The sequence below is a fragment of the Cherax quadricarinatus genome, chromosome 17 (assembly GCF_038502225.1).
Source record: "Cherax quadricarinatus isolate ZL_2023a chromosome 17, ASM3850222v1, whole genome shotgun sequence".
Classification (NCBI taxonomy): Eukaryota; Metazoa; Arthropoda; class Malacostraca; order Decapoda; family Parastacidae; genus Cherax; species Cherax quadricarinatus.
In genome coordinates, this window is record NC_091308.1 from 26165236 (window position 1) to 26184572 (window position 19337).

General features: G+C 43.0%; 1 protein-coding gene across 1 annotated transcript in view; it reads left to right on the plus strand.

Moving 5' to 3' along the window:
* The window catches only part of LOC128686467 (uncharacterized), a 464741-nt gene that overhangs the window by 295576 nt on the left and 149828 nt on the right, over nucleotides 1-19337 (plus strand). The window contains exon 5 of the mRNA XM_070086004.1: nucleotides 7822-7905. Within this exon, the coding sequence (XP_069942105.1) occupies nucleotides 7822-7905 (84 nt within the window). The remainder of the gene's footprint in view (nucleotides 1-7821; nucleotides 7906-19337) is intronic.

Consider the following 19337-nt stretch of genomic DNA (forward strand, 5'->3'; position numbering starts at 1 on the left):
GCTGGGGAAGCTTGAATACGGCTGGGAAAGCTTGAACACGGCTGGGGAAGCTTGAATACGGCTGGGCAAGCTTAAATACGGCTGGGGAAGCTTGAACATGGCTGGGGAAGCTTGAACACGGCTGGGGAAGCTTAAATACGGCTGGGGAAACTTGAACACGACTGGGGAAGCTTGAACACGGCTGGGGGAGCTTGAACACGGCTGGGGAAACTTGAACACGGCTGGGGAAGTAAACAGAACACAGCTGATGTAGCTACACCAGGAGAGACGGAGCCCCGGTGGGTGTATAAGGGAGGAGAGCAGGTGATCTCTCTGGGGTAAAACAATGTCGATATAGCATCGATCTTATATTTGGAGAAGTCTGAGACTGAGAGTTAACATAGAGTTCTAAGACTTAAGACTGAGTCTTAAGACGTGACTCCTAGAAACCTCATCGTATCCGTCTGACCTACCCCACCTTACTTGTCTCTGCTTCACTGTTTCTTCCTCACACTGACACTCACTGTTTCTTCCTCACACTGACACTCACTGTCTCTCTCTCTCTCTCTCTCTCTCTCTCTCTCTCTCTCTCTCTATCTCTCTATCTATTTTTTTTTTTTTTTTTTTTTTTTTTTTTTTTTTTTTTTTTTTTTTTTTTACACAGGGTTTGACAAGGTTAAGGATCCCTAGCTTTATTGACAAGCTATTTACAGGTTAAGGATTCCTAACTTTATTGGCAAGCTAAGAGCTGTTACCTACATCAGCTCATTTGAAAGCATTTTTATTGTTATGAGACATACAAGTAGGGAACAGGACGAAGTTGGAGCCATCTGTGGGCCAGCATTTTCATTTGATCAACTGACTTTATCTCGTTGACATCATTATGCTGTGTACGAATGGTATATAATACCGACAAGATGAGAGTAAGACACATGTGTCTTACTCTCATCTTGTCGGTATTATATACCATTCGCACACAACTTGTCAGACACTGCAACATCATGGAATCTTAATTCTGAGGACATGTACATAACCTTCACGACTACGACAACTACTACCACAACTAACCCATCTCTTTGGGAAGGACCTACTTCCACTGGGAATCCCGCCTACCAGTGAATTTGCCCTCGTCTGCTTCACCTGACGTTACTATATAAGCGCCAGGATTCTTTCTTCTGCTTCAGAATCTCCACGACTATGGTGCTGTTCGCACCTACTCCTAGGTTGAGGGACTGATTACCTCATCTTCTGTACATAGTTCTACTGTCTTCAAGTTATGTCCTAGAATTTGTATTGATAAAGCCACTGGATGGCGAAACGTCTACAATAAAGATACCCAGATGTTGCACATGTGTCTTACTCTCACATCATTATGCTGTACGAATGTGTTCTCTCTCTCTCTCTCTCTCTCTCTCTCTCTCTCTCTCTCTCTCTCTCTCTCTCTCTCTCTCTCTCTCTCTCTCTCTCTCTCTCTCTCTCTCTCTCTCTCTCTCCCTCTCTCCCCTCACACTGTCTCTCTCTCATACTGTCTCTCTCTCTCACGGATATAGCCCCACTCCATAAAGGTGGCAGCAAAGCATTAGCTACGAGCTATAAACCAATAGCTCTGACGTCCCACATCATAAAAATCTTTGAAAGAGTGCTAAGAAGCAGGATTGCAAATCACCTGGATTCCCAAAATCTGCACAATCCAGGGCAACATGGGTTCAGGGCAGGTCGCTCCTGCCTCTCACAACTACTGGAACACTATGATATGGCCTTTGATGCACCGGAAGAAAATCAGAATGCATATGTAATATACACAGACTTTGGAAAAGCATTTGACAAATGCGATCATGGCGTAATAGCGCACAAAATACGTGCTAAAGGAATAACTGGGAAAGTGGGGAGATGGATCTTCAACTTCCTAACAAATCAAACACAAAGAGTAGTGGTCAACAGAGTTAAATCGGAGGCTGCCATAGTGAAGAGCTCTGTTCCACAAGGCACAGTACTCGCCCCCATCTTATTCCTCATCCTCATATCAGACATAGACAGAGATATACACCACAGCACCTGCGAGCGAGTATATGGTAACTATAGTTTGATTGCCGGCTGCTTGTTAAGGTAGGGTCAGTCTAGCTCCCGCTATCCTCCCCCCTTTCTCCCCACCCCGAAAGGTGACGTGTGGGGCTCCGGCCAAACAGTAATCACTCGACTCACAGCTCCCAGCACAACTGTGAGTGAAAGCCTCTGCTCCTATTCTAGTGGATATTGGTTGAAAGCTTCACTTTTGACCAATAATGAACTTAGTCCTTTCAGTTTTAAGCTCCACATGAGACTTTTAGATAATCACCACCTTTTTTAAGTATCTTGCACTTATCATAGAGAGTGATTTCTTAAGCAGTGGGTAACCTGTCTCTCTTTCCAGCTTGGAATGACAGATCGGGTCACCTGCCAACCAACGAGAAGTGTTGAAGGAGACGGACTGAAACCGGTCTGGAGACGTCACCTCATGATCTACCTACCTGATTAAGTGTACAGGACACTACCCCCTCATCTTTGCAGTGGTAAAGAACCTGCGTTCCTGTCATCTGGACTGACTATTCAAGGCTATAGACTCTGTGAAGAACTAGTCGTTGGGTTGTCACCAACACCTGTGACCTCCCCCCCACATCATCAGTAACGGCTACAATTTCTACAAGACGGTGTCAACCTCCACCAGACACCCCAGTATAACTGTACATATTAGCGTTGAATTCAAATGTCATTTTTCTATTTCATTTTTCATTTTTCTTTCAAGTAGGATACACCTTCATGTTTTAATGTTTTATCTTTGCATTACTAAATAATAAAGTGTTTATCTTTGTGAATTATTATTTCTTTTTCTATTCATTAATTTTCCTGAGGAGGAGCCAGCCTTGGTAATACTGTCTGAATAAGCCTTTCTTCCTTTCTTCCTCACACTGACACTCACTATCTCTCTCTCTCTCTCTCTCTCTCTCTCTCTCTCTCTCTCTCTCTCTCTCTCTCTCTCTCTCTCTCTCTCTCTCTCTCTCTCTCTCTCTCTCTCTCTCTCTCTCTCTCTCTCTCTCTCTCTCTCTCTCTCTCTCTCTCTCTCTCTCTCTCTCTCTCTCTCTCTCTCACTGTCTCTCCCTCACACTGTCTCTCTCTCATACTGTCTCTTTCTCACACTGTCTCTCTCTCATACTCTCTCTCACACTGTCTCGTGGAACTCTGTTTTCATTAAGAACTGCAAGAAACCCCTCTCGCGTGCCCTAAGTACACTATGGAGGAGGAGCTTTGACATGGGTGAAATTCCAGTCACTTAAAACAACGGATATAGCCCCACTCCATAAAGGTGGCAGCAAAGCATTAGCTACGAGCTATAAACCAATAGCTCTGACGTCCCACATCATAAAAATCTTTGAAAGAGTGCTAAGAAGCAGGATTGCAAATCACCTGGATTCCCAAAATCTGCACAATCAAGGGCAACATGGGTTCAGGGCAGGTCGCTCCTGTCTCTCACAACTACTGGATCACTATGATATGGCCTTGGATGTACTGGAAGAAAATCAGAATGCAGATGTAATATACACAGACTTTGCAAAAGCATTTGACAAATGCGATCATGGCGTAATAGCGCACAAAATACGTGCTAAAGGAATAATTGGGAAAGTGGGGAGATGGATCTTCAACTTCCTAACAAATCGAACACAAAGAGTAGTGGTCAACAGAGTTAAATCGGAGGCTGCCATAGTGAAGAGCTCTGTTCCACAAGGCACAGTACTCGCCCCCTTCTTATTCCTCATCCTCATATCAGACATAGACAGAGATATACACCACAGCACTGTATCATCCTTTGCGGATGATACTAGGATCTGCATGAGGCTGTCATCTGCTGAGGACGCGGTTAACCTCCAAGAAGATATAAACAAAGTTTTCCAGTGGGCAACGGTAAACAATATGATGTTCAATGAGGACAAATTCCAACTACTCTTTTATGGAAAACTGGAGGAGATAATAACTGGAACAGAGTACACTACAGATTCTGGCCATACAATAGAGCGGAAAAATAATGTAAGGGACCTGGGAGTAGTAATGTCTGAGGATCTCACTTTTAAGGATCACAACAGTGCCACGATCACAAGTGCAAAGAAAATGATAGGATGGGTAATGAGAACGTTCCGAACGAGAGATGCCAAGCCAATGATGATCCTTTTCAAATCACTTGTTCTCTCTAGGCTGGAATACTGCTGTACATTAGCATTTCCATTCAAAGCAGGTGAAATTGCAGATCTAGAGAGTGTACAGAGATCCTTTACTTCACTTATAAGTTCTGTCAAGCACCTTAACTACTGGGAACGCTTGGAAGCACTTGACTTGTACTCGTTGGAACGCAGGAGGGAGAGGTATATCATAATCTACACTTGGAAAATCCTGGAAGGAATGGTCCTAAATCTGCACACAGAAATCACTCCCTACGAAAGTAAAAGACTGGGCATGCGATGCAGAATGCCCCCCAATTAAAAGTAGGGGCGCCATTGGTACACTAAGGGAAAACACCATAAGTGTCCGGGGCCCAAGACTGTTCAACAGCCTCCCATCAAGCATTAGGGGAATTACCAATAAACCCCTGGCTGCCTTCAAGAGAGAGCTGGACAGATACCTAAAGTCAGTGCCGGATCAGCCGGGCTGTGGCTCGTACGTTGGACTGCGTGTGGCCAACAGTAACAGCCTAGTTGATCAGGCCCTGATCCATCGGGAGGCCTGGTCATGGACCGGGCCGTGGGGGCGTTGATCCCCGGAATAACCTCCAGGTAGGTCTCTCCTTCACACTGTCTCTCTCTCATGCTGTCTCTCTCTCACTTTCTCTCCCTCATACTGTGTCTCCCTCACACCGTCTGTCTCTCCTTCACTGTTTCTTCCTCAAAGTGACACACTGTCTCTCCATCACACTGTCTTTCTCTCTCACTGTTTCTCTCTCACACTGTCTCTCCCTCACACTCTCTCCCTCACACTGTCTCTCCCTCACACTCTCTCACACTCTCTCTCCCTCACACTGTCTCTCACTGTCTTTCCTTCACACTGCTTCTCTTTCACAACTAACCCACAATACTGTGGCTGGAAAACTTATCAACAAATTCACAAACTGGAGATAACCCCCCCCTCCCCCCCAGACGACGTTTCGGTTCAGGAAGGATCGAAACACTTATCTCCACTGTGTCGGAGTTAGTTGTGAGAAGACAAAATAATAATGTATTTATTTAATGTATTCGTTTCACCTTGAACGCTTCGGAACTGTTTTAATGCCTTCAAAGATATTTTTACTGACCAGAGCTCAGACGTCTATATCGCATCTGGTTCAAGGTATATATTTCCCGTTTTCTTTTTAGTTTACAGATGTCAGGATATTTTCATTCTTCCTGTTGTCTGAACTACTGGGAAGAAAACTTTTATTCTCACTCCTAATAACTGACCTGTGAGTGCACAGGCTAGTTATTAGGCTAGTTATTATGCTGATTATTAGGCCAGTTATTAGGCTAGTTTTAGACTAGTTATTAGGCTAGTTATTAGGCTAGTTTTAGACTAGTTATTAGGCTAGTTATTAGGCTGGTTATTAGGTTAGTTTTTTAGGTAGTTATTAGATTAGTTATTAGGCTAGTTATTATGCTGACTAATAGGCTAGTTACTAGGCTAGTTATTAGGCTGCTTATTAGGCTAGTTATTAGGCTAGTTATTAGGCTGGTTATTAGGTTAGTTATTAGGGTAGTTATTAGGCTGGTTATTAGGCCAGTTATTAAAATAGTTATTGAGCTAGTTATTAAGCTATTTATTAGGCCACTTATTTGGCTGGTTATTAGGCTAGGTATTAGGTTATTTATTAGACCAGTTATTAACCTAGTTATTAGGCTAGTTATTAGACTTGTTATTAGGTTAGTTACTAGGTTAGTTATTAGGCTAGTTATTAGGTTAGTTATTAGGCTACTTATTAGGCTGTTATCTCTTTATTACAACTAGTTGGCAGTAATAAAGCAATGCCAGTAAACCCAGAAAAGTATTTTTGACACCTGTGTCACGAACCTGGTCATTTTTATTTAGTACTTTCAAGAAGTCAGCTAAATCCAGGAAGGAGATTGTTCACTACGAATATCACATTTAAAATACATGGTGTTTCAAAAGATGGACCCAATTTCAGTATATACTGCTTTGAAATTGGGTCCATATCTTTGAAACACCCTGTATTTACTCTCATTAAACTGTCATCAAAACTGCGTTTAGGGATTTAACGTAAATCCACTTGATCCTAATATTTACAATTAAAATTAAATGGTATTCAGTAATTACTAAGATTGGAATATAGGAGTTGATAATTAATAACTTTGACTTACTTAATAATTTTAAAATATAGAATAGATTTTAACGTTTACAGTGAGGCTCAGGATATATACCCTAGGGGGAATGTTTTTCTCGGAGTATACTGAGTATGCTGAGTTTTTTATAATCCCTATGTCAGGGGTTAAAGTATTCTTGTCTGGAGAGCGAAACGTTGCCACAATAAAATATCACACTAGTTGCACCTATCACACTAGTTGTACCTAGGGCTTTAATGGCCCTAGTGTAGTGGATAAGCATTAAACTCCATTAACCAACTATCAAATCACTGAGGTGTATAACTGTACTATATGCAAGACGTTTGCCTTCACAACAATGAGAAATAGCAACCATGACAACCTGGCAGTCCTGCACACCAAAGGAATGACAGATACAAACATGGTAGTGAACACAGCTGAAGTCAGCATCAACACAAGGGAAGATAGCATGCACACTGCTGACAGCAGCTGTCTTGGGACTTCCTGGGATAAACAAAGTAGACCACGAAACACCCTGCAGGTGAACATAACAGAAAGACTCACACGAATACCAAATAACCCAGTCACTAAGTATAGGGACTCAATTGATCCTCGAGCACCACAGAGCATGTTAGAAGCATTTTGGTATTGAAGTAAATTGTAGAACATAGTTTGCGTTAAAAGAAAGATGGTAATAACCGTAGAAGAAAACGAATAACAGAACCGAGATGGTAATAACAGAAGAACAATGGTAGAAACCTAAACAATGAGAATGTCATGAGACAGGCCCAGGGTTACGGATGTAACATAGATGTGAACACAAGCACCCCTCACAGCAACATCTTAACTAACCTAAATACGATCTCCGTGAATCGCAATTCACAGACTCACCTTTTTCTCACTTACAAGTGCATGTACTATCTGAGAGGTCTAGTAAAACACAGCAAAGGTGAGTGGAAACCAGAAACAGCAGTGGAGAGACTCCCTATCTCTCTCTCTCTCGACTAATTTTGGGCTGAGGTAACTTCAGCTAGGAAGGTGATACAGCGACTGGCTGAGGAAAACAAGAGAATTCGCCGCAGTCTTCCTGAGAACAGTCCTAAGGGCAACAGAGGATGCTGGACAGTAATGGAGAGAAAATGAATGAAGATCAGTGAAGTCCCAGGCGTCACTCAGCTAAGCTTGAGAAAGCTTCAGTTGCCATGTTTAATTGTGAAAAAAGGGGGCTCCCAAAAATTGACTCTTGTGGAACACGGTGCCTTTCCCAGCAGTAGGTGGTAGATCCGTGGTCCACTCCACCAGTAGGTTATAAATCCATGTTCTTCTCCAGCATTAGGTGATGGATCTGTGTTCTTCCACAACAGAAGATGATAGATCTGTGTTCTCCTCCTTCAGGCAATAAATATGTGCTCTTCTCCTTCAGGTAATAAAGACGAATTCTTCTTCTTCAGGTAATAAAGACGTGTTCTTCTTCTTCTCCATGTAATAAAGACGTGTTCTTCTTCTTCAGGTGGGATCAGAGTGGGTTACTCCCTACGGCAACGCGCTGAAGGAGGGCGTGTCTGGCCTCTCCTTGCACGTCCCCGGAGAGCAGGTGAGCGACGGTAACTTCCCTGGCTAACAGATGAGTGAGGTATATATATATATATGTCGTGCCGAATATGTAAAACTGGTCAATTAGCAAGAACTCATTTAAAATTATGTCCTTTCTAAAATTTTCTCTTATACGTTTAAACATGTATTTTTTTCATTAATGTTGATGTAAAAATTTATAATTTTGCACCAAAAGACTCTTAGAAAACTTACCTAACCTTATTACAACAAGAACAATTTATTTTAGCCTAACCCAACTAAATATATTTTAGATTTGTTTACAATAATTTAATACTAAACAAACACAGTGAAATATATTTTTTTCGTTAGGTTCAGAATGATTTTGGCGAAATTATTGCATACACAAATTTTTGCTTGTCCTATATGGGAAGATGAACGTTGCTATTTAAGCCAAGATAGCAAGTTCTGCCTATTCGGCATGACATATATATATATATATATATATATATATATATATATATATATATATATATATATATATATATATATATATATATATATATATATATATATATATATGTATGTATATATATATGTGTGTATGTGTGTGTGTGTGTGTGTGTGTGTGTGTGTGTGTGTGTGTGTGTACGCACCTAGTTGTACTCACCTAGTTGTGGTTGCAGGGGTCGAGTCCCAACTCCTGGCCCCGCCTCTTCACTGGTCGCTACTAGGTCACTCCCTGAACCGTGAGCTTTATCATACCTCTGCTTAAAGCTATGTATGGATCCTGCCTCCACTACACCGCTTCCCAAACTATTCCACTTCCTAACTACTCTGTGGCTGAAGAAATACTTCCTAACATCCCTCTGATTCATTTGTCTTCAACTTCCAACTGTGTCCCCTTGTTACTGTGTCCAGTCTCTGCAACATTCTGTCTTTGTCCACCTTGTCAATTTCTCTCAGTATTTTGCATGTCGTTTTCATGTGTGTGTACGTGTACAGGTTGGTGGATGAGTTTGGTAGGGTATGTACAAGAAGGAAATTAAAAGTGAATATAGGAAAGAGTAAAGTGATGAGGATAAGAAAAAAAATAGGTAACGGAAGATTGGATATCATATTGGAGGGAGAGAGTATGGAGGAGGTGAATGTATTCAGATATTTAGAAGTGGAAGTGTCAGCAGATGGTTCATAAAACTGACGAAGGGAGAAAGGTGAGTGGTGCACTGAGAAGTCTGTGGAGACAAAGAACTTTATTTATGAAAGCAAAGAGGGGAATGTAAGAGAGTATAATTATACCAACGCTCTTGTATGGGTGTGAGGCATGGGTTGTGAATGTTGCAACAAGGAGAACGCTAGAGTCAGTGGAGATGTCATGTCTGAAGGCAATATGTGGTGTGAATATAATGCAGAGAATCCGTAGTTTGGAGATGAGGAGGATGTGTGGGATTACCAAAAATATTATCAAGAGGGCTGAGGAGGGGTTATTGAGTTAGTTTGGACATGTAGGGAGGATGGAACGAAATAGAATGACTTCGAGAGTGTATAAATCTGTAGTGGAAGGAAGGCGGGGTAGGGTTCGGCCTAGGAAAGGTTGGAGGGAGGGGGTAAAGGTGGTTTTGTGTGCGAGGGGCTTAGACTTCCAGCAAGCATGTGTGAGCATGTTATATAGGAGTGAAGGGATACGGGGAAACAGGATTCCTGGAGATGGGAAGTACAGTGCCGGCACTCTGAGGGGGAGGGGTTTTCATATTGCAGTTTGATAACTGTAGAGCAAGCGTGCCTCTGGCAAGACAGTGATGGAGTGAATGATGATGAAAGTTTTTCTTTTTCGGGCCACCCTGCCTTGGTGGGAAACGGCCGATGTGTTAATGCCGGGAGCAATGGGCTAGTAACCCCTTCTCCTGTAGACATTTACTAAAAAAGAGAAGAAGGAAAACTTTATAAAACTGGGATGCTTAAATGTGTGTGGATGTAGTGCGGATGACAAGAAACAGATGATTGCTGATGTTATGAATGAAAAGAAGTTGGATGTCCTGGCCCTAAGCGAAACAAAGCTGAAGGGGGTAGGGGAGTTTCGGTGGGAGGAAATAAATGGGATTAAATCTGGAGTATCTGAGAGAGTTAGAGCAAAGGAAGGGGTAGCAGTAATGTTGAAGGATCAGTTATGGAAGGAGAAAAGAGAATATGAATGTGTAAATTCAAGAATTATGTGGATTAAAGTAAAGGTTGGATGCGAAAAGTGGGTCATAATAAGCGTGTATGCACCTGGAAAAGAGAGGAATGTAGAGGAGAGAGAGAGATTTTGGGAGATGTTAAGTGAATGTATAGGAGCCTTTGAACCAAGTGAGAGAGTAATTGTGGTAGGGGACCTGAATGCTAAAGTAGGAGAAACTTTTAGAGAGGGTGTGGTAGGTAAGTTTGGGGTGCCAGGTGTAAATGAAAATGGGAGCCCTTTCATTGAACTTTGTATAGAAAGGGGTTTAGTTATAGGTAATACATATTTTAAGAAAAAGAGGATAAATAAGTATACAAGATATGATGTAGGGCGATATGACAGTAGTTTGTTGGATTATGTATTGGTTGATAAAAGACTGTTGAGTAGACTTCAGGATGTACATGTTTATAGAGGGGCAACAGATATATCAGATCACTTTCTAGTTGTAGCTACACTGAGAGTAAAAGGTAGATGGGATACAAGGAGAATAGAAGCATCAGGGAAGAGAGAGGTGAAGGTTTATAAACTAAAAGAGGAGGCAGTTAGGGTAAGATATAAACAGCTATTGGAGGATAGATGGGCTAATGAGAGCATAGGCAATGGGGTCGAAGAGGTATGGGGTAGGTTTAAAAATGTAGTGTTGAAGTGTTCAGCAGAAGTTTGTGGTTACAGGAAGGTGGGTGCGGGAGGGAAGAGGAGCGATTGGTGGAATGATGATGTAAAGAGAGTAGTAAGGGAGAAAAAGTTAGCATATGAGAAGTTTTTACAAAGTAGAAGTGATGCAAGGAGGGAAGAGTATATGGAGAAAAAGGGAGAGGTTAAGAGAGTGGTGAAGCAATGTAAAAAGAGAGCAAATGAGAGAGTGGATGAGATGTTATCAACAAATTTTGTTGAAAATAAGAAAAAGTTTTGGAGTGAGATTAACAAGTTAAGGAAGCCTAGAGAACAAATGGATTTGTCAGTTAAAAATAGGAGAGGAGAGTTATCAAATGGAGAGTTAGAGGTATTGGGAAGATGGAGGAAATATTTCGAGGAATTGTTAAATGTTGATGAAGATAGAGAAGCTGTGATTTCGTGTATAGGGCAAGGAGGAATAACATCTTGTAGGAGTGAGGAAGAGCCAGTTGTGAGTGTGGGGGAAGTTCGTGAGGCAGTAGGTAAAATGAAAGGGGGTAAGGCAGCCGGGATTGATGGGATAAAGATAGAAATGTTAAAAGCAGGTGGGGATATAGTTTTGGAGTGGTTGGTGCAATTATTTAATAAATGTATGGAAGAAGGTAAGGTACCTAGGGATTGGCAGAGAGCATGCATACTTCCTTTGTATAAAGGCAAAGGGGACAAAAGAGAGTGCAAAAATTATAGGGGGATAAGTTTGTTGAGTATACCTGGTAAAGTGTATGGTAGAGTTATTATTGAAAGAATTAAGAGTAAGACGGAGAATAGAATAGCAGATGAACCATGAGGCTTTAGGAAAGGTAGGGGGTGTGTTGACCAGGTGTTTACAGTGGAACACATAAGTGAACTGTATTTAGATAAGGCTAAAGAGGTCTTTGTGGCATTTATGGATTTGGAAAAGGCGTATGACAGGGTGGATAGGGGGGCAATGTGGCAGATGTTGCAGGTGTATGGTGTAGGAGGTAGGTTACTGAAAGCAGTGAAGAGTTTTTACGAGGATAGTGAGGCTCAAGTTAGAGTATGTAGGAAAGAGGGAAATTATTTCCCAGTAAAAGTAGGACTTAGACAAGGATGTGTGATGTCACCGTGATTGTTTAATATATTTATAGATGGGGTTGTAAGAGAAGTAAATGCGAGGGTCTTGGCAAGAGGCGTGGAGTTAAAAGATAAAGAATCACACATAAAGTGGGAGTTGTCACAGTTGCTCTTTGCTGATGACACTGTGCTCTTGGGAGATTATGAAGAGAAGTTGCAGAGATTGGTGGATGAATTTGGTAGGGTATGCAAAAGAAGAAAATTAAAAGTGAATACAGGAAAGAGTAAGGTTATGAGGATAACAAAAAGATTAGGTGATGAAAGATTGGATATCAGATTGGAGGGAGAGAGTATGGAGGAGGTGAATGTATTCAGATATTTGGGAGTGGACGTGTCAGCGGATGGGTCTATGAAAGATGAGGTGAATCATAGAATTGATGAGGGGAAAAGTGTGAGTGGTGCACTCAGGAGTCTGTGGAGACAAAGAACTTTGTCCTTGGAGGCAAAGAGGGGAATGTATGAGAGTATAGTTTTACCAACGCTCTTATATGGGTGTGAAGCATGGGTGATGAATGTTGCAGCGAGGAGAAGGCTGGAGGCAGTGGAGATGTCATGTCTGAGGGCAATGTGTAGTGTGAATATAATGCAGAGAATTCGTAGTTTGGAAGTTAGGAGGCTAGGTGCGGGATTACCAAAACTGTTGTCCAGAGGGCTGAGGAAGGGTTGTTGAGGTGGTTCGGACATGTAGAGAGAATGGAGCGAAACAGAATGACTTCAAGAAAGTATCAGTCTGTAGTGGAAGAAAGGCGGGGTAAGGGTCGGCCTAGGAAAGGTTGGAGGGAGGGGGTAAAGGAGGTTTTGTGTGCGAGGGGCTTGGACTTCCAGCGTGCATGCGTGAGCGTGTTTGATAGGAGTGAATGGAGACAAATGGTTTTTAATACTTGACGTGCTGTTGGAGTGTGAGCAAAGTAACATTTATGAAGGGGTTCAGGGAAACCGGCAGGCTGGACTTGAGTCCTGGAGATGGGAAGTACAGTGCCTGCACTCTGAAGGAGGGGTGTTAATGTTGCAGTTTAAAAATTGTAGTGTAAAGCACCCTTCTGGCAAGACAGTGATGGAGTGAATGATGGTGAAAGTTTTTCTTTTTCGGGCCACCCTGCCTTGGTGGGAATCGGTCAGTGTGATAATAAAAAAAAATATATACATATATACATATACAGGGTGGCCACAAAAAACACTCCCTGATTTCGAACAGGTATAACATGTAACTTTGCTGTAATAATCTTTCTCAGTTAGTAGCTTCAGATGCAGGATTTCATTCAGTTTCATGTGGTATAGAGTAGCATTAAAGGCACTCAACGTGCGGCTCTCTGGTTGCTCGGCAAACATCGATGCGATAGTCTAGTTCGGTCCAGACGCTCTGTAGTATATCTGGTGTTATCATGCGAACTGCTTCAGCGACTGAAATTTCCAGCTCGTCCAGGGTTGCAGATAGTGGTGGTACGTAAACTGTGCTCTTCACGTACCCCGAAAGAAAGAAGTCACAAACAGTTAGGTCCGGTGACCTTGCAGGCCACTTGATGAGGTCACAAAACCTAACTGTTAGTGACTTCTTTCTTTGGTGGTACGTGAAGTACACAGTTTGCGTACCACAACTACCTGCAACACTGTCGTATAGGTAAAATCGGTCATTTAGCAAGAACTCATTTACAATTAGGTCTTTTCAAAAATTTTCTCCTATACCTTTAAAGATATATTTTTTCATATATGTAATGTAAAAATTAATAATTTTGTACCAGAAGAACCTTAGAAAACTTTCCTAATCTTATTATAACAAGCGCAATTAATTTAGCCTAATCCAACTAAATATATCTTAGATAAGCTTACAGTAATTTAATAATAAAAAAACACAATGAAATATGTTTTTTTCGTTGGGTTCAGAATGATTTTTGCTAAATAAATTTTCGCTTGCTTTATTCGGTAAGAGCGTTACTATTTAAGCCACAATTGCAAGTTTTACCTATTCGACACTACATATATATATATATATATATATATATATATATATATATATATATATATATATATATATACTAACACCGATATAAATACCGTGCTAAGAAGGCTCTACTTACCGTTTAACACACTAACATAAAGCGTTAAATCTGTGTGGGGTCAATCAGGTTACAGGCTCGAATCTCCGTCTGCTAGTCGTGACTTAAGCCTGAATTAAAAGCAGTTTCTTTTTCAAATTTCAAAATGTCTGCTTCACGAGAGTCAGTCTGCTGTTATATTTAGTGAAGCAATATACTGTCTCCTCTTATCAGAGTCACTTGGGTATCAGTTCTCAAGAGAATATTCCATAGCAAACGTGATTTTCTAATATATTTTTTTATTTTATAAATTAAAAAACTTCATGAGGTGTCTGTGTCTAAGTCTTGTGTGTCCAATATGTGCTTTTGAAAGTAAGGTTTCTGATGCAGTACAGCAATAGATGGAAGATGGCCAGAAACATAACAGTGGCTGGATGGAAGACAATCTGTAACCCATCGACTCGGACCAACGCCGTTGCCGGTACTCCCAAAGGCTCTTAACTGAGAGTGTGCAAGAACAACCTTATTAACGAGCAAACGAGCGAGCTAATGCCTGAACGAGAGAAGTAAATGAACGAACATGAAAGGGCTAATGAGGGAATAACTAGAGGACACAAGGACTGTCATTCAGTTTGTCTTCAGTACACACTATACAAACAAACTTTATTATGGGAGTATTAACGAGTTAGACTCATCGTGAAGCAATGATTAACAAAGAGAGAAAAAAAAGATCAACACTCATTAATCTTACAGTTGATGATATGCAATGCCAAGAAGGAAATGGTGTGACTTGAACCCGGGCCGGAAGTACCGGCAAATCATAAAGAAGAAGAAGAAGGTGTGACTTGGTACTCACACTTGCTCCTACAGTCTGTACATTTTTTACACAGACAACCTTGGTATCTATTTTCTAGTCAGTTGCTCTACATCGTGTCTACATTCTCTTTTTAACACTTCGTTTTACATAGGCTGCTCCATACTCAGCTAAAAGTAACTAATAAGAATACAGTCCGACACTTGATCCATAACGTGAATCACATGGCCTCAAATCCCCATATAAGTATCACATTAAATACTTTCAAAATAACCTTCCATAAGTATCACAGCCTGAGAAGTGAGTTTGACGCATCATTGCTAAGTTAGCACGACTGGTGTTCTTCACAAGGATATGAAGATCACCAGGTTAGGAAGATCATCATGTTATGGAGATTATCATGTAATGGAGGTCACCAGATAATGGAGGTCACAACGTAATGGAGATCACCACATAATGGAGGTCGCCACGTAACGGAGGACACCAACTCCCAAAGATTACGAACTCAGGAATATCACCAGGTAGCAGACTCCAGCCTCCTCATAATCACCATAAAGCAGGTACCCCCCCAAAAAAAAAAAAAAAAAATCAAATTTTCCCCGGGCGAAGAAGCAAGGAAAAAAAAAGTTTACGTAGGCTTAAATATACATAAAAAAAAGCAGAGGCGAACTCTGAAAGATTTTTTTTGCAATTATAATTTCCAATCACGACCAAGTTTTGTTAATGGCATTTTCTGCAGTGACTCTGCTAGGACACTGTGCAGTGACGGCTAGGACACGTGCAGTGACTCTGCTAGGACACTGTGCAGTGGCTGCTAGGACACGTGCAGTGACTCTACTAGGACACTGTACAGTGACTGCTAGGACACTGTGCAGTGTCTGCTAGGACGCGTGCAGTGACTCTGCTAGGACACTGTGCAGTGACTGGTAGGACGCGTGCAGTGACTCTGCTAAGACATTGCAGTGATTCTGATAGGACACTGTGCAGTGACTCTGCTAGGACACTGTGCAGTGACTCTGCTAGGGCACTACAGTGATTCTGCTAGGACACTGTGCAGTGACTGCTAGGACACGTGCAGTGACTCTGCTAGGACACTGTGCAGTGACTGCTAGGACGCGTGCAGTGACTCTACTAGGACACTGTGCAGTGACTCTGCTAGGACACTGCAGTGATTCTGATAGTACACTGTGCAGTGAATCTGCTAGGACACTACAGTGATTCTGCTAGGACACTGTGCAGTGACTGCTAGAACACTGCAGTGACTCTGCTGGGACACTGCGCAGTGACTGCTAGGACACATGCAGTGACTCTACTAGGACACTGTGCAGCCACTCTGCTAGGACACTGTGCAGTGACTCTGCTAGGACACTGTACAGTGACTTTGCTAGGACACTGTGCAGTGACTCTGCTGGGACACTGCAGTGATTCTGCTAGAAAACTGTGCAGTGACTCTGCTAGGACACTGTGCATTGACTCTGCTAGGATACTACAGTGATTCTGCTAGGACACTGTGCAGTGACTGCTAGGACACGTACAGTGAGTCTGCTAGGACACTGTGTAGTCGCTCTGCTAGGACACTGTACAGTGACTCTGTAGGACACTGTGCAGTGACTCTGCTAGGACACTATGCAGTGACTTTGTTAGGATACTGTGCATTGACTCTGCTAGGACACTATGCAGTGACTCTGCTAAGACACTGCGCAGTGACTCTGCTATTAAACTGTGCAGTGACTGTTAGGACACTGTACAGTGACTCTGCTAGGACACTGTACAGTGACTTTGCTAGGACACTGTGCAGTGACTCTGCTAGGACACTGTGCAGTGACTCTGCTAGGACACTGTGCAGTGACTCTGCTAGGACACTGTGCAGTGACTCTGCTAGGACAATGTACACTGACTCTGCTAGGACACTGTACAGTGACTCTGCTAGGACACTGTACAGTGACTCTGCTAGGACACTATGCAGTGACTGCTAGGACACGTGCAGTGTCTCTCCTAGGACACTGTGCAGTGACTGCTAGGACACGTGCAGTGACTCTGCTAGGACACTGTGCAATGACTCTGCTAGGCCACTGGATGTGCAGTGACTCTGCTAAGACTCTATGCAGTGACTGCTAGGACACTGATGTCCATTCACTCTGCTAGGACACTGTGTAGGACTCTGCTTGGACACTGTATAGTGGGTCTCCTGGGGCACTGTGTAGTGACTCTGCTGGAACCCTATGTGTACAGTGACTGCCAAGACACTGTGCAGTGACTCTGCTAGAACACTCTTCAGTGACTCTGTTAGGACACTGTGCAGTGTCCTGCTAGGGCACTGTCTGTGCAGTGACTCTGTCAGGACACTGCAGTGACCCTGCTAGGACCTAATCTGTGCAGGACACTGTTCAGTGACTCTGTTAATACACTGTTCAATGACTCTGCCAGGACAGTGTCTGTGTAGAACTCTGCTAGGACAATATCTATGCAGTGTATGCTAGGACACTGTGCAGGACACTGGTAGGACATTGTCTGTTCAGTGACTCTGCTAGGACACTGTGCAGTGATTTTGATAGGATACTGTCTGAGCAGTGACTGCCAGGACATTGTGCAGTGTCTCTGCCAGGACACTTTCTGTGCAGTGACTTTGTTAGGACACTGTGTAATGATTCTACTGGGACACTGTCTGTGCAGTGACTGCTAGGGCACTGTGCAGTAACTGCTAAGACAAAGTGTGTGCAGTGTCTCTGCTAGGACTAGGTCTTTGCAGTGACTTTGCTAGGACACTGCTTTACTTTCCAAAGGTGCTTCTTGCAGTGATTATGGAAATGTAAAGTAGTGTTTTAACCTTGACCGGAAATAGAGGGGAATGTTGACGAGAGGAAGAGGAAGGAAGTGGAAGGGGAGAAAGAGGGGAGATAGACAGCTCAGGAAGAGGGGTGACCGGGACGTCGAGAGGAGAAGGGGTGAACTGTGAGGGAAGGAGTAAAGGGGAGGGGAGAGAGATGTCAAAGGAAGTCAAGAGGGGAGTAAAAATGGTAGGAGGGGGAAATTTTCGAGAGGGGAAGGGGAAAATAAGAAGGGAGGAAAGCAAGTGTGTGAAGCGAAGGAGAGGAAGAGTGAGGAGAGTGGAAGAGAAGGTGCGGGGAGGGGTGGGGGAGGTAGTGATGGGAGAGAAATGATGGAAGTAGTGATGGAAAGTGATAGAAGCAGTGATGCGGAGTGATGGAAGCAGTAATGAAAGCTGTGATGGAAGCAGTGATGGAAGCAGTGATGGAAGCATCGATGGAAGCAGTAATGAAAGCTGTGGTGGAAGCAGTGATGGAAGCAGTGATTGACGCAGTGATGGAAGCTGTGGTGGAAGCAGTGATGGAAGCAGTGGTGGAAGCAGTGATGGAAGCAGTGATGGAAGCAGTGATGGAATCAGTAGTGGAAGCAGTGGTGGAAGCTGTAGTGGAAGCAGTGATGGAAGCGGTAGTGGAAACAGTGATGGGGAGTGGCGGATGCAATGATAGAAGCAGCGATTGGGAGTAATGGAAGCAGACATGGAAGCAGCGATGTAAGCAGTGATTGGGAGTAAGGGAAGCAGTGAGGGAAGCAGAGAGGGAAACAGTGATGGAAGCAGTGTTGGAAGCAGTGATAGAAGCAGTGATGGAAGCAGTGTTGGAAGCAGTGATAGAAGCAGTGATTGGGAGTAATGGAAGCAGTGAGGGAAGCAGAGAGGGACACAGTGATGGAAGCAGTGTTGGATATAGAAGCAGTGATGGAAGCTGTGGAAGTGATGGATGATGGAGAGTGATAGAAGCAGTGATGGAAGCAGTGACAGTGATGAAGCAGTGATGGAAGCAGTGTTGGAAGCAGTGATTTAAGCAGTGATTGGGAGTAATGGAAGCAGTGAGGGAAGCAGAGAGGGACACAGTGATGGAAGCAGTGTTGGAAGCAGTGATAGAAGCAGTGATGGAAGCTGTGGTGGAAGGAGTGATGGAAGCAGTGATGGAGAGTGATAGAAGCAGTGATGGAAGCAGTGATGGAAACAGTGATGGAAGCAGTGATGGAAGCAGTGATGGAAGCAGTGAAAGAATCAGTGATGGATGCAGTGATAGAAGCAGTGATTGGGAGTAATGGAAGCAGTGATGGAAGCAGACATGGAAGCAGTGATTTAAGCAGTGATTGGGAGTAAGGGAAGCAGTGAGGGAAGCAGAGAGGGACACAGTGATGGAAGCAGTGTTGGAAGCAGTGATAGAAGCAGTGATGGAAGCAGGGATGGAAGCAGTGATGGAAGCTGTGGTGGAAGGAGTGATGGAAGCAGTGATGGAGAGTGATCTAAGCAGTGATGCAGAGTGATGGAAGCAGTGATGGACACAGTGATGGAAGCAGTGATGGAAGCAGTGATGGAAGCAGTGATGGAAGCAGTGATGGAAACAGTGATGGAAGCTGTGGTGGAAGCAATGATGGAAGCAGTGATGGAGAGTGATAGAAGCAGTGATGGAAGCAGTGATGGAAACAGTGATGGAAGCAGTGATGGAAGCAGTGATGGAAGCAGTGATAGAATCAGTGATGGAAGCAGTGATGGAAGCAGTGATGGAAGCAGTGATGGAAGCTGTGGTGGAAGCAGTGATGGAAGCAGTGATAGACTTAATTTATATATTTATCAAAACTGG